Below are 15,528 nucleotides of genomic sequence, written 5' to 3' on the forward strand. Positions count from 1 at the left end.
GGATCTCTATGTAAGACGACTGTATTTTTGCTGTTACTAGCACTGTTTTATAGTGTCTGTGCTTAGTCTTACGTGTGTGTGTGTGTGTGTGTGTGTGTGTGTGTGTGTGTGTGTATTTATGCATTCATGTACTACTACTGTATGTGCAGTGTGCATATGCTATTTGTGCGTGCAAGCATGTGTGTGTTGTTTGCTTTACTCACACAAGCAGAGGCTCCCACTCGCGTTGCTCTGAGCTTTGAGTGGACAAAAGGCCACAGTGGAGCTGATAGAGGGAGACCGAGGCAGACGGAAGGAGGAGAGGGAGGGTGAGTGGGAGCGAGAGAGTGGTGATGAAAGAGAGGAGACGGGGAAAGATGACAAAATGAGATGCAGGTTTAGTCTGTAAAACCAAAGTGTTGAGCACCCAGGGTCCAGTTGTTATTGTCTCCAGGGGATTGGAACCAGCCAGCCAGAGTCCCAGCCTCCCAGACTCCCTCCCCCAGGCCCAGGGTCCCTGAGCCACACCCACCCCCTACTGGGGGTAGAAAGAGCGAGGCCTCTGGGGGCAAACACCCAGGCAGCATCGCCATGCCAACACCACGCGAGGGCGAGATGATATATAGAAACGTCCATTTATTTCATTATTTATTCTCATAAAAATCATATCACCATGGCAACAGGACTTTGCAACTTCTCTCGTCTCTCTTACACTCTCTGAGAAAAATCACTGAACCGAGAAACAGCATAAATCTTCTACTGTCTAATTTACACAGGAAAAGCATGCCTTACACAGGCACTCTCTTTTGCTCAGTACCACACACGCAGACTTACAAGAATGCAGACACACACTTGGAAGTTTACATACACCTTAACCAAATACGTTTAAACTCAGATTTTCACAATTCCTGACATTTAACCCTAGTAAACATTCCCTGTCTTAGGTCAGTTAGGATTACCACTTTATTTTAAGAATGTGAAATGTCAGAATAATAGTAGAGAGAATGATTTATTTCAGCTTTTATTTCTTTCATCACATTCCCAGTGGGTCAGAAGTTTACATACACTCAATTAGGATTTGGTAGCATTGTCTTTAAATTGTTTAACTTCCACAAGCTCCCACAATAAGTTGGGTGAGTTTTGGCCCATTCCTCCTGACAGAGCTGGTGTAACTGAGTCAGGTTTGTAGGCCTCCTTGCTCGCACATGCTTTTTCAGTTCTGCCTACAAATTTTCTATGGGATTGAGGTCAGGGATTTGTGATGGCCACTCCAATACCTTGACTTTGTTGTCCTTTAGCCATTTTGCCACAACTTTTGAAGTATGCTTGGGGTCATTGTCCATTTGGAAGACCCCTTTGCGACCAAGCTTTAACTTCCTGACTGATGTCTTGAGATGTTGCTTCAATATATTCACATCATTTTGCTTCCTCATGATGGCATCTATTTTGTGTATTAGACCAGTCCGTCCTGCAGCAAAGCACCCCCACAACATGATGCTGACAACCATGTGCTTCACAATTGGAATGGTATTCTTCGTCTTGCAAGCCTCCCCCTTTTTCCTCCAAACAGAACAATGGTCATTATGGCCAAACAGTTCCAGAAAGTACGACCTTTGTCCCTGTGTGCAGTTGCGAACTGTAGTCTGGCTTTTTTAAGGCGGTTTTGGAGCAGTGGCTTCTTCCTTGCTGAGCGGCCTTTCAGGTTGTGTCGATATAGGACTCGTTTTACTGTGGATATAGATACTTTTGTACCTGTTTCCTCCAGCATCTTCACAAGGTCCGTTGCTGTTGTTCTGGGATTGATTTGCACTTTTCGCACCAAAGTATGTTCATCTCTAGGAGACAGAACGCGTCTCCTTCCTGAGCGGTATGACGGCTACGTAGTCCCAAAGTGTTTGTACTTGCATATTGTTGTTTGTACAGATGAACGTGATACCTTCAGGCATTTGGAAATTGCTCCCAAGGATGAACCAGACTTGTGGAGGTCTACAGTTTTTTTTTCTGAGGTCTTGGCTGATTTCTTTTGACTTTCCCATGATGTCAAGCAAAGAGGCACTGAGTTTGAAGGTAGGCCTTGAAATACATCCACAGGTACATCTCCAATTGACTCAGATTATGTAAATTAGCCTATCAGAAGCTTCTAAAGCCATGACATCATTTTCTGGAATTTTCCAAGCTGTTTCAAGGCACAGTCAACTTAGTGTATGTAAACTTCTGACCTGCTGGAATTGTGATACAGTGAATTATAATTGAAATAATCTGTCTGTAAACAATTGCTGGAAAAATTACTTGTGTCAAAGTAGATGTCCTAACCGACTTGCCAAACTATAGTTTGTTAACAAGAAATGTGCGGAGTGGTTGAAAAACAAGTTTTAATGACTCCAACCTAAAGTGTTTGTAAACTTCCGACTTCAGCTGTATATAAAATGCCCGCTGTGTACTGTATGTAATGCTAACAGATCCAGTAATAATGTGCTGATCTTTTCTCATGCTGTGGGATTTGATGTTTTGCAGTGTGTGGGGACATCCATGGGCAGTTCTTTGACCTTATGAAGCTGTTTGAGGTGGGTGGCTCGCCGGCCACGACGCGTTACCTCTTCCTGGGAGACTATGTGGACCGGGGATACTTCAGTATCGAGGTAAGAGACCTTTAGACTGGGAGGCATTCCTGCCTTATCCACATGGAATGAGAGACAAATGGCGTCTCTGTCCTGCTGCCTCGCTCCCTGTGCCACTCCGTGTGCTGTGCTATGTCCCTGCGATGCTATATTGAAGCAGCTATAGTGTACTGAAGCACCGCAAAAACACCACGTGGCCAGCTTCCCCTGGAATCTTCCGTGAGGAGGAAGGAGGAATCATCCAATCACATGAAATCGATGCTGACAAGTTGCATTTGCATAAAGGAAGGCTCGCTGGCCTGAGGGGTTGATTATCCGCAAACAGACTGGCTCCACCAATTCTCATGATTATCATGCTATCTTTATCAGCTGTCACCAAATCAATGGCTGGGGGTCCTCATTTGATATATACTGAACAAAAATATAAACCTAACATGTAAAGTGTTGGTCCCATGTTTCATGAGCTGAAATAAAAGATCAGAGAAATGTTCCATAAGCACAGAAAACGTATTTCTCTAAAATGTTTGTTTACATCTCTGTTAGTGAGCATTTCTCCTTTGCCAAGATAATCCATTCACTTGAAAGGTGTGGCATATCAAGAAGCTGATTAAACAGCATGGCCATTACACAGGTGCACCTTGTGCCGGGGACAATAAAAGGCCACTCTAAAATGTGCAGTTTTGTCACACAATGCCACAGATGTCTCAAGTTTTGAGTGAGCATGCAATTGGCATGTTGACTGCAGGAATGTCCGCCAGAGCTTTTGGCAGAGAATTGAATGTTCATTAATCTATCATAAGCCGCCTCCAACGTCGTTTTAGAGAATTTGGCTGCACGCCGAACCGGCCTTACAACCCACAGATCATGTGTAACCACACTAGACCTCCACATTCGGCTTCTTCAATTAGGGGACCGTCTGATACCAGCCAAACACTGTCGATAAATCTGAGGAGTATTTCTTTCTGTAATAAAGCCCTTTTGTGGGGGAAAAACGACTTCTGATTGAGAAGGCCTGGCTCCCCAGTGGGTTGGGTTGGCTCCAAGTGGGTGGGCCTATGCCCTCCCAGGCCCACCCATGGCTGCGCCCCTGCCTAGTCATGTGAAATCAATAGATTAGGGCCTAATGAATTTTATTTCAATTGACTGATTTACTTCTATAAACTGTAACTCAGTAAAATCGTTGAAATTGTTGCTTGTTGCGTTTCATATATTTCAAATAAAGGTCCATTTTCAGGCCTTATCTGGTTTGAGCTCGAGGCAGTCATTGATCGTGATACGGTCTGATTTTATATCCAATGTTATATAACGCTGACGTTGTTATCGTCAAGCTGCAGCCTGATGCAGGCCTTTTTTTTTAGGTCCTGAACAGTGTATCATATCATTCAGTTTTTGTGTGTGTATGTAAACTGATCTAATAACCCTTTATCTACTTTCTTGACAGTGTGTTTTGTACCTTTGGTCGCTGAAAATCCTCTACCCAAAGACGCTATATTTACTGCGAGGAAACCATGAATGTAGACATTTGACAGAATACTTCACCTTCAAACAAGAATGTGAGTATTCTCCAGAGATGTTCTATTTCTGTGTCATCTCGTGCACTGTTCCTTGAGAGGCTATGAAAGGATTCTTGAAAATGAAAGCGTGATACATTAACGAAAAATAGTGGATGGATGGTTCGAGCCGAGGTATCCCATGAGGAGAAGCAGTACTACAAGTACTACAAGTACAGGTAGACCTGGAACCTATTTCCGTATCTTCTCCCGGTGGCACATCACCATGGTTACCAATGCTGTGAAAGGTTGGGGATTAGGAGTTAATGAAAAAAGACTGGCATGGCATACAGACACACACAAACAAAGATGAAATCGGATGAGCCTGGGGAGAAGTGTGAGAAGGTGTTGTGATGAATATCCGAGATCCCTTAGCTGGGAAGGAATATGACAGATGGTAGAGGTGTTCTCTGGGTCTTAGGTGATTTACCCAATAAATTACTGGGAGTTTATATATGAAGTGTGCGACTCTTTATTTGATTGTTTTATAGTTCTCTGGGTCTCTAACATCCATGGAGAAGTGCATGTTGGGAGTCATCTTGTTCTTCTCTGCTCAGTCAGATCACACAATACAGTATATCCTCTTGAGAGAGGATGGTTGGATGTTATTACGAAAAGACATCCAAAAATGTATGCACTCCCTACTGTACGTTGCTCTGGCTAAGAGTGACTAAAATGTCAAATGTTTTTGACTGTGAGATATTGTGTTTGTTCTTACTTGGACTATCTGTTCCAGGCTGAAATCTCTCTTAAGCGTGAATCATGCGTTAATATCAATGGACAGCTTATGTAACAGTCAAAGCTATTAGCTCGTATCTCACATCAGGATTCCACCTTGATGGATGACTTGTGTGGTCCCTGAGGTCCCTGTTTGTATCATTGCACTGATCCAGTTGTCTCTCTGTGATGGACAGGTAAAATCAAGTACTCAGAGCAGGTGTATGACTCATGCATGGACGCTTTTGACTGCCTTCCCCTGGCTGCCCTCATGAACCAGCAGTTTCTGTGTGTCCATGGAGGACTCTCACCAGAAATACACAACTTAGATGACATAAAGAAGGTATTGAACTACCACCATGGCACTCACTGACAAGCCGTGCATAGGAAAATCAAATCAACTGTGTTTTCATCTCTTCGCATACTTCCGTACAGCACTTGTGCATGTTGTGTGTGTGAGCGCATGCGTGAGCACCAGTGTACGTGCGAGAGAGTGTTGTTTTTGTGTTTGAATATTTGCGTATTTGCTCGTTTTTTTGAATTCAGTACGTTTCTCTCTGCTGTAGATAGACCGGTTCAAGGAGCCTCCAGCGTTTGGGCCCATGTGTGACCTACTGTGGTCTGACCCTCTGGAGGACTTTGGCAACGAAAAAACCCAGGAGTTCTTCAGCCACAACACAGTCCGAGGCTGCTCCTACTTCTACAGGTCAGCTCTCTCTCGCTCCCACCTCAACACTTTCTTTCATAACGAGTCCTGGTGTTTTTGAGTCGTCAATTATCCCACTCTGGATCTGTCGACCAAACAATTACCTCCAAACCAAACGGCACGAATCCACAATCTCAAATTGTACACACACAGGGAAATGCAGCGCGCACACAGCCACGATGTGCATCTGTGTTGCCGTGGTTCTGTATCCTGTCAGCCATAGTGTGTGCCGTTTTATATGTCATGTCTGTGTGAGATGCAGCCGCTGCACTGACCTACATTCTGGGTGCCGAGGATATTTGGGCGGAAAGCCTTGGACGTATATGGGGCTGCATTCGGTAGGCTCTCAGTAGGTGCTCAGAGCCCGGCCGTTATTCGTTTATTTTCTTTCCTGCCCAAATCTTTGAACACTTAAATATTTCACACGCCTATGACAACTTAGATGGGGCGTGGCTGTAGGGAGGGGTAGAGGGGATGGTGGTGGTAGGATAAGATGGAGATGATGGTGCAATACATGGCTGTGGTAGGTGAACACATCCTCATAAGAGGCTTTTTTTTACACACATAAACAAGTGCACACCTCAGGTCATTTGGTCTGTCGGTTTGAGAGGGGGCATATGGGATCCCTGGTGATTAGTAGGTGTTATTGGTGGATCTCAGCTGGCTTATGTCCATGTTGTAAATGCTTTGTGTCCTTTTATGGACTGTATCATTCTGAATGACCATAGCAATACATGGAAGGGAACTATCAGACAGCCACATAACACTATGTTTCCCACCTGGCATCCTTGTTGTTAGGTGGTGGACTGTGCTTTTTTTATAAGATGAGGTGAAAGACCTACGGTCTGGTTTGTCGGTGAGGAGTTACAATAGTGTATTCAGGGGAACAGTTCAGTAGTGCCTCTCATCCGTCACTCTGTAGCCCGACGGCTTCAGCACCTGATGGTTTCAGCACTACAGTGGTCCAGAGAAACGCCTCAGGAGCCAAATCTGACACAGACATGAGAGACCACCTTCTCTGACCAACTGAGCCATGGATTTAAAAAACTGCAGCACATTTGGGTACAAATGCACAATCAATATGCAGGCTTGAGTCATCTGTATGTGCATAAAAATTGTTCATAACCATGGTGAAAGTAATCTCCTGTTATTTTCAGATTTTTAAAAATCATTTACCACAGCAATTTGCAGGTTCTATTCATGCTGATTGCAGTCTCTCTCTTTTTTATGTTCATGATCTCATTGTATATAGTGAAAGTAGTATAGTGAAGCCCTGTCATAATTAGTCCGAGAGCTAGCTAGCAACCAGGGGCAGATTAAGAAATCATAGGCTCCGGGGCTTTGTTTTTTAATTTTTACAACCTTTCCACCCTAACCGGCCCACCATCATGTTCTGTAAACAAATCCTTGCGCCAAGATGCAATTGGATGCGTGGTAAATTTACTGTTGAAGAGCAGGGGGAAAAAAGGTTATAATAAAACCATAAATGTTTTTATTTAACTAGGCAAGTCAGTTAAGAACAAATTATTATTTTCCATTACTAACAGTGGGTTAACTGCCTGTTCAGCACGGGGATTCGATCTTGCTACCTTTCGGTTACTGGCCCAACGCCCAACACATTAGGCTACCTGCCATGACACAGATAGGTTACAGTTGAGCAGAGGCATATTTAGGATTCCCCCCCCTCCAAAAAAATCTGCCTTTTATAAACGCATTTCATGCAGTTCTAAGTAATGTACATGACAGAAGACACTAGCGAAAACTTTTCTAATACACAAATGATCGAAATGACTGGCTACACTGATAGACTGACAATCTGGTCTTGGATTTAACAAACAATAGCCCAGGCCAATGAAGCGACACACAGAATGTACAATATTAGGAGGCAATATATACTGTATATACAGTATATATTCGCTACTAAATCAAAATTCCAGCTGTACATTGACTCCCAAGTGGCGTAGTGGTCTAAGGCACTGCATCTCAGTGCAAGAGGCCTCACTACAGACCCTGGTTCAAATCCAGGCTGTGTCATATCTGGCCTTGATTGTCCCATAGGGTGGCGCACAATTGGCCGGGTTTGGCCATCATTGTAAATAATGTGTTCTTAACTGACTTGCCTGGTTAAATAAATAAAATGTTTTAAAAAACCTAATGATGAAGATAGGCTATTGCCACAACGAGCATATCTCAAGATGAGCTACTTTGAACAACAGTGTTGCTGTTAGCTACAAAGAAAGTTATATTGGTTCGACAGATTAGTCTTCTCTTTTCAGCAGTAGGCATTTGCTTTCCAAACTGTATGTTTTTCCTGATTTGTATTTTGAAATCTGCAAAAGGTAAACCGGTTTTGGTGTATTATGGGGTATTGTGTGTAGATTGACGAGGGAAAAATGCATTTGATACATTTTAGAATGAGGCTGTAACGTAACAAAATGTGGAAAAGGCCAAGGGGTCTGAATACTTTCTGATGGCACTGGAAATAATACATACTGTATATCGTCCTTAATCAGCCCCTACGTTAATCTTGCCCTGCTAACATCAACCACTGCTGTTTTCAAAATTGCCACCTTTGGTCCTTTCAATCCCTGTGAATATGCCTGCAGAAGAAACACATCAGATGCTCCGTTTTTCTGTCTGCAACCGTAGGCATGAAACGTTGGTGTGAGGTGGGGGTGGGGGTGGGGTGGGGGGGAACAATGCCGTCTTGGGGACATTGCTTGAAATACATTTTACCTTACGCCGACACACACTATGATTATTAACCATATACACATCCTGGCTTCTTAACGTTGGTTAAGCTTATAGATTGAGAGGTCAAATTGGAGCTTTGGGAACTGGAATGGAATCGAGCTGAATCTGTATCAGCATCTCTGTCTGTCTGGATCAGCAGGATGGAGTGAGATACAGAGGGTGGGGGGGGTTGATATATTAGATGCTGCTAGTGGGGTATCAACTCCACTTGCAGCTGCTGTTGTGAGGTTAAAGGAGAGGAATGTAGAGGAGATGAGAGGGGGCGTAGACAAGTACACGGGGATCTCCTACTCCAAACCAGGCGGTTGAAATGCACCGTGGGTGAGGCGGAGTCGAGCGTGGAATAAAAGAAGGGCCAGTATCAACTCAACACTGCCGTCTATCCCACAACCCCCCTGGGGCTCTGCAATGAGCTGTTGCTATGACAACTCACTCCTCCAGACCAAACTGGAGCGAGTGATAGGAAGAGGGAGAGCTACAAGGAAAGGAGTGATCTGTGAAGAGAGAGAGAGAGAGGCGGAGAACCAATGCTGTCAAGCAGGCCGTCTCGTCAACAGTATGCCTAAAGGATGGGGAAAATGTCCTAATCCTCACACTTCCTGTCGGGTAGAAGTGACAGCCAGTTAGCCGTCAAATGAGAGCTGACATGATGGTTTGTTGTGTTCTTTAAGGCCCAGTGAGTGGCATTAAGTTGCTTTGGGCGACCTGTGAGCCATGTGTCGGGCTGGGATGGGCTGTTACGTCTTGCATCATGCTGAGCAGTGATCTGATAACAGCACACTGACGACTGCTGGTGCTCTGCTCTGTTTTGTTTTCGGACAATGTCAATGTTCTACTCTGTGGCTGCACCAGGGGTGTCATACTCGGTCATGCTCCATTTCGTAAATGTAATATGTAGAAAATAATGTTTGTATTCAGTTGAATGTAATGTGTATGCTCTGTTACACAATACCTCTGCTTTCGGCACGCTGTTCGATTCCATAGGTCAGGCTGTGTTGCACTGTGATATGTGTCAAACAGTGTGAATGTGTATATGACATCCCTAAACCCTCCCTCCTTTCTGCCTTGCAGTTATCCAGCTGTATGTGAGTTCCTACAGAACAATAACTTATTATCAGTCATCCGAGCACATGAAGCACAAGATGCTGGGTATGTACCGACACACACTTCTCTCTCTCTCTCTCTCTCTCTCTCCCGCTCTCTCTCCCCCTCTCTCTCACACACACTTCTCTCCCTCTCTCTCTCACACACACACTTTTCAGTAGCTTTTACACAATTGATGATTCATCCAGATTATCAACCTGAAAACACCTCCCACTCTCTCTGTGGTGCCCTATAGCTACCGGATGTACCGGAAGAGCCAAACCACCGGCTTCCCCTCCCTAATCACCATCTTCTCAGCGCCAAACTACCTTGATGTTTACAACAACAAAGGTCAGTCAATCTGCTCCATGTATTTGTGGTGCTACTTTATGAATCTATGTGAACCAGTAAATATTTGTAGTGAATGTATGCTGGAGCAAGTGTTTGCTGGTGGGTGGTGTTCAATGTGTGGCTTGTGGAGATGGATCGTGGGACATGGGGAGAGCGTAGGAGGGACTGTCGGTATGACTGACTATCTCCATGTGGCTTTATCTCTCCTGATGGAACTGCAACGGCATTTCTGGGGCTCAAGAGGGGCACCTAGTGGTTGATCATCTCATCTCTCTATGGGTCTCTGCCTCTGTTTATCTGTGTCTCTCTGCATCTGTTTCCCTCTCACTCTGCCTCTGTATGTCTCTGTCTCTGTCTGTCCCTGCGTTTCTGTGTCCGTCTCTCTCACACGCAAACACATATCAAGATGTGCACCCCCACAAGACTAAGAATGTTTCTCCACTACATTTCTGGGACTCAAGAGGGGCACCTAGTGGTTGATCTCATCTCTCTCTATGGGTCTCTGCCTGTCTCTGTTTCTTCCTGTGCCTCTGTTTCTGTCTCACTCTGTCTGCCCTTGTCTCACTGCCTCTCCCGCTGCCTCTGTGTCCCTGCCTCTGTCTGTCCCTGTGTCTCTGTGTCTCCCTGCCTCTGTTTCTCTCTCACTCTTCTCTTCCTCTGCATCTGCCTGTCTCTGCCTCTGTCTGTTGCTGTGCCTCTCTGCCCCTGTTTCCCTCTCGCTCTCTCATCCTCTGCCTCTGTTTCTCTCTGCCTCTGTCTGTCCCTGTTTCTGTGTCTGTCTCTGCCTCTGTCTGTCCCTGAATTTCTGTGTCCGTCTCTCTCTCACTCACACGCAAACACATATCAGGATGTGCAACCCCACAAGACTAAGAATGTTGCTCTAGCCTAGTATCTCCTTGCCACTCTGAAGAGCCAGTGTGTTATACGAGCTCTACTCTTGGTTTCATATTTTGATTATTAGATGTCTTTCCTTGTGGTGGTGTTTTATACAGTCATTCAAAGAAAGTGTGTTTTTAGATGTCGTGGATTGTGTTACAACTTTTAGTAAAAAAAAGGCTCGTTCCTAAATCATATTTGTCAAGAGAAAAAACTCCTATATCAAGCTTATACTGTATATAGTGGAAGTAGCATAGGGAAGCATTGTCATAATTATCCTTGCTTAGCATCAGCCGCTGCTGCTGTTTTCAAATGTGACAACAACAAAACATCAAACAATCAATCTCTGTGAATATATCCCTGGTAGAAGTACATCAGATGCTTTGTGTTCTGTCTGCAACGGAAGGCATGAAACGTTGGTGTGAGAGGGGTGAAAAAAACCATGCCGTCTTGGGAATTGACAGGATTTCGAACGCGTTTCCATGCAACGCTGCGTCATTGACATAGGAACAGGGGGGCCTCAACATGGAGGATGTGACATTGAACCGTGAGCCTGGAAGACATACAGAGCTTTAGCAATGTATCACTCAGAACACCGATGGTCATTTTTACTGTGTTGTTTCTGCACATCTATGTTTTGTGTAGCAATGTGTGTATCCATGCTGAAATGTTTTATGTTACCGGGACCCTCTCAAGTTGTTCCCCCTCCACAGCTGCAGTCCTGAAGTATGAGAACAACGTGATGAACATCCGGCAGTTCAACTGCTCCCCTCATCCCTACTGGCTGCCCAACTTCATGGACGTGTTCACCTGGTCCCTGCCCTTTGTGGGGGAGAAAGGTACCACTACTACCCTTTCCTTATTCATTAGTAGCGCATTTATCAGTGTAATGACTAATGAGTACAGTGGTGTTTTAATACAGGTTCATCACACTGAGCTAAGTTAGGGGTCCTCAAACCTTTTCTGCACACAACCCCAAATGGACACACCAACAAAAAAAAATATGCAGGGGATCACTTTTGGAAAATGTATATTTATTTTCCTCACCCCAAGTTTGGTGTTACAAAATAATCTTATTTTGATAGTATGGACTAACATTCAGTGTGATATATGCAGGCTCTTAGACTGCTACGATATGCAATGACTGTGTCCTTCCTATACTTAACCCTCTTACCTCATTTTATCATGAACAAATATGTGCGGCAGCACCCTCATCTGAGAACCTTTGACCCTTTGACCCTTGTCCAGTCACAGAGATGCTGGTGAACGTGTTGAGCATCTGCTCTGACGACGAGCTCATGAACGACGGAGACGACCAAGAGATCCTTGATGGTGAGTCACTAATATACTGCACTGTTAAGAGTCCAATGCAGCCATTGAAAAAAAAAAAATCTCAATATCAAATAATTTCTGGTTATCAATTAAATACCTTACTGGTCAAAAAGAAACAAAAATTGCTTCTTAGCAAAGAGCAATTTCTCAAGCAATAATTTTGCTAGGACTCTGGGAGTGGTCTGAGTGGGGAGGGGAGAACTGAGAACTAGCTGTTATTGGCAGAGAGGTTTGGAACTCTTTCTTATTGGTCTATTAAGGAATTGAATTGAATTCAGGTGGTCTTTTCATACAGCTCTTACACTTAAAGAGCATTGTCATCATTTTCACAGTTATATTATCCAACCTCAGAGTGTGGAAATATATACACTACCGTTCAAAAGTTTGGGGTCACTTAGAAATGTCCTTGTTTTTGAAAGAAAAGCTATTTATGTGTCCATTAAAATATCATATTGATCAGAAATACAGTGTAGACATTGTTAATGTTGTAAATGACTATTGTAGCTGTAAACGGCTGATTTTAGTTTTTTAATAGAATATCTACATAGGCGTGCAGAGGCCCATTATCAACAACCATCACAGCTGAAAACTGTTGTTCTGATTAAAGAATCAATCAAACTGGCCTTCTTTAGACTAGTTGAGTATCTGGAGCATCAGCAGGTTCGATTACAGGCTCAAAATAGCCAGAAACAAATACAAGTCAGTTAAGAACAAATTCTTATTTTCAATGACGGCCTAGGAACAGTGGGTTAACTGCCTGTTCAGGGCAGTTAACTGCCTGTACCTTGTCAGCTCGGGGATCTGAACTTGCAACCTTCCAGTTACGAGCCCAATGCTCTAACCACTAGGCTACCCTGCCGCCATTAACAATGTCTACACTGTATTTCTGATCAATTTGACGTTATTTTAACGGACCAAAAAAAAGTGATTTTCTTTCAAAAATAAGAACATTTTTAAGTGATCCCAAACTTTCGAACGATAGAGTATATAATACACAGGACAAATCAAGTTTTTGACTGCACTAGGCCTTTAAGAATCCATTCGTGCTGTAGTGTATCACATTCCCCTCCCTGGCATAGATCCCGATAAACAATTTAAAAACAATGTATGTGTACTGTATATTAAATGTCCTCTGGGTATTTGTTTGTTATGAGGGGCTCTTTGAATTACCTGTAAAGAATTTAAATGGATCACTTCAATGTGGCCATAAGACTCACTCCTGAGATCTGAAAATGAGTGTTCTCTCTTTCTAGCCAACGCAGCTGCAGCTCGGAAGGAGGTCATCAGGAACAAGATCCGCGCCATTGGGAAAATGGCCACGATGTTCAAAGTGCTTCGGTGAGAATGTTCTTCACCTCACTTCACATGAGCTGTTACACATCTCTAATGTGGAATATAGAGTTATTATAATTGAATATATATATATACACAGTAGAAGCCGACGTGAGTGATCTTTGTGGATGCCCTCTGACCTGTGTGTGTCCTGCAGGGAGGAGAGTGAGAACGTGTTGACGCTGAAGGGCCTGACGCCTACTGGCATGCTGCCCAGTGGGGTGCTCTCAGGGGGAAAACAGACCCTGCAGAGTGGTGAGGACCAGGCCCAAGCCAGGCCATGTTTTTTTCTATCCTCCCTCCGTCCCGCCTGCCCTCTCCTCGTCTCCCACCCTGTCTATCCGTTCCTCTTTCTATCACTGTGACTCTTACTCTCTTTCTGTCACAGTCTCCGTCGCTCTCCGTCTCTCCCTGGGTCTTTGTCTTCGTATCCGTCCTCTGGTCCCTTTGTTTCTGACCCAGGTTTGCGCAGCCACCCGTAACTCTGGAGGACTGCAGATTCTGCCTTCTTAAGCTATAGCTCGACAGAGAGAGAGAGAGAGAGAGAGAGAGAGAGAGAGTCATCTCACCTGTATTCACTCCCATCGAGTTTCTCTTTGAAAAGCTGGGTGAGGTGTCTGTGGGCCTCCAGAGTTACTCTTACCCAGCCCTGGGGTGTTCCCCAGTCCTTTGGTCACTCAGTCTGTTGTGTTCTACAGAGACTGGAGTGGGCTGCTGATCCAGCCTGCCTGGCTGTGTTGCTGGGTTACATGTGTGTCTCGCTGGTCTCTGGCCAGCTGCCTACCTACCGCCAGGGGGGGGGCTGCATTCTGCATGGCTTTGTCAGAAGTAACTCGCTCCCCTCCTTTCCCCCTCCCCCAGCCACCACCGAGGCCATCGAAGCCATCGACACAGAAACTGAGGACGGAGAAGGTAAAGCTGCGTCCCCCACCCCACCCCTTTCAGCAGGACATGCATTGGGTCAACTACCCATCGGTGACAATAGCAGTTCATATTCAGCCTGCATCGAACATCTCAGGGGGACAGTTGGTTTAGAGTGGGTAGCACGGAACTTTGCAGTACCTTGATTACAAGATATCTCAACTATATCAGTTATGATATAAGGGCCAGGATATATAACAATAATTACATAGTGTGCTCAATGAAAAACAAAGCTTTTTCACAAGTTTGATACCTCACATAAACATACAAATGCACATATATTAACAAATATACTGGTACATATAAACACATGGATTTGTATGGAAGTAATTTAAGCCATGCAAAGTGAGGTGCTACCAAGAGATGCATGATGGTTTCGGGTGACTTTTTATGCTCAGGCATGATTCCTTCATTTTTATTTTGGGGGATTTGGCTTATCTTCCGCCCCCATCTGGTTGAAAGATGCATCGCATGCAGGGAGAACAGGACACAGGTGAGCCCTAAGGTGAAATACAGTATGCGTCATGATGTCAACTGAATGATATCATGAGCGTGATGCTATCTGTGTGAACCATAGAGTCTCTGGACACTTTAGTACCCATTTAACAGCTGCAGTTAAACAACTGCCTGTATCACGGCAGAGTTGCGATAAACTATCAGGACTACGTATGTTGCAGAGGAGGCTGCTGAGGGGAGGATGGCTCATAATAATGTCTAGAATGGCGTCAATGGAGTGGTATCAACCACATGGAAACCAAAGTCTTTGGTGTGATTGATACCATTCCATTGACTCCATTCCAGACATTATTATGGGCCGTCCTCCCTCACCAGCCTCCATTGGTATGTAGTATGACATGCTTATGCCATGTAGCTGGTACTGTAATGTCACGTTGGCTTCATGATGCATAATAATAACAACAGTAAAATAAGGGTGCCCTTCAAGTACAGGAGGGTGCTATAGTGATAAACAAGGGTCCCATTTTAGTAAAGGAGGGTGCTAGTGTAGAAAACAAGGGTCCCATTTTAGTAAAGGAGGCTGCCATTCTAATAAACTAGTGCTATTCTAGTAAACGAGGATGCCATTTGAGTAAAGGAGGGTCCTGGGTGCTATTGTAGTAAACAAGGGTGTCAGGACACGAGGGTGCTATTATAGCCATGGTTGTTTATCTGAGTGGCTGGGTGAGTCGTTGACTCGTTATCCCAGATGTTTCTCTTAAAAGAGCCTGTGAACATCCCAAAGGGTTCTGATATCACTCTGTCCACAATTAAATCTTATTCTAATCATCTTTGTCTTACTCAAAGCTGTGTT

General features: G+C 44.3%; 1 protein-coding gene across 2 annotated transcripts in view; it reads left to right on the forward strand.

Moving 5' to 3' along the window:
- The window catches only part of ppp3ca (protein phosphatase 3, catalytic subunit, alpha isozyme), a 52,457-nt gene that overhangs the window by 34,735 nt on the left and 2,194 nt on the right, over positions 1-15,528 (forward strand). Inside the window, exons 3-13 of one of the 2 annotated variants that reach the window (XM_064980984.1) lie at positions 2,494-2,618; positions 4,039-4,150; positions 5,062-5,207; positions 5,431-5,570; positions 9,396-9,473; positions 9,664-9,758; positions 11,348-11,473; positions 11,883-11,966; positions 13,220-13,304; positions 13,456-13,553; positions 14,160-14,210. In XM_064980984.1, the coding sequence (XP_064837056.1) occupies positions 2,494-2,618; positions 4,039-4,150; positions 5,062-5,207; positions 5,431-5,570; positions 9,396-9,473; positions 9,664-9,758; positions 11,348-11,473; positions 11,883-11,966; positions 13,220-13,304; positions 13,456-13,553; positions 14,160-14,210 (1,140 nt within the window). The remainder of the gene's footprint in view (positions 1-2,493; positions 2,619-4,038; positions 4,151-5,061; positions 5,208-5,430; positions 5,571-9,395; positions 9,474-9,663; positions 9,759-11,347; positions 11,474-11,882; positions 11,967-13,219; positions 13,305-13,455; positions 13,554-14,159; positions 14,211-15,528) is intronic. The other variant, XM_064980985.1, reaches the window with a different exon arrangement.

The sequence above is a fragment of the Oncorhynchus masou genome, chromosome 12 (assembly GCF_036934945.1).
Source record: "Oncorhynchus masou masou isolate Uvic2021 chromosome 12, UVic_Omas_1.1, whole genome shotgun sequence".
NCBI lineage: Eukaryota > Metazoa > Chordata > Actinopteri > Salmoniformes > Salmonidae > Oncorhynchus > Oncorhynchus masou.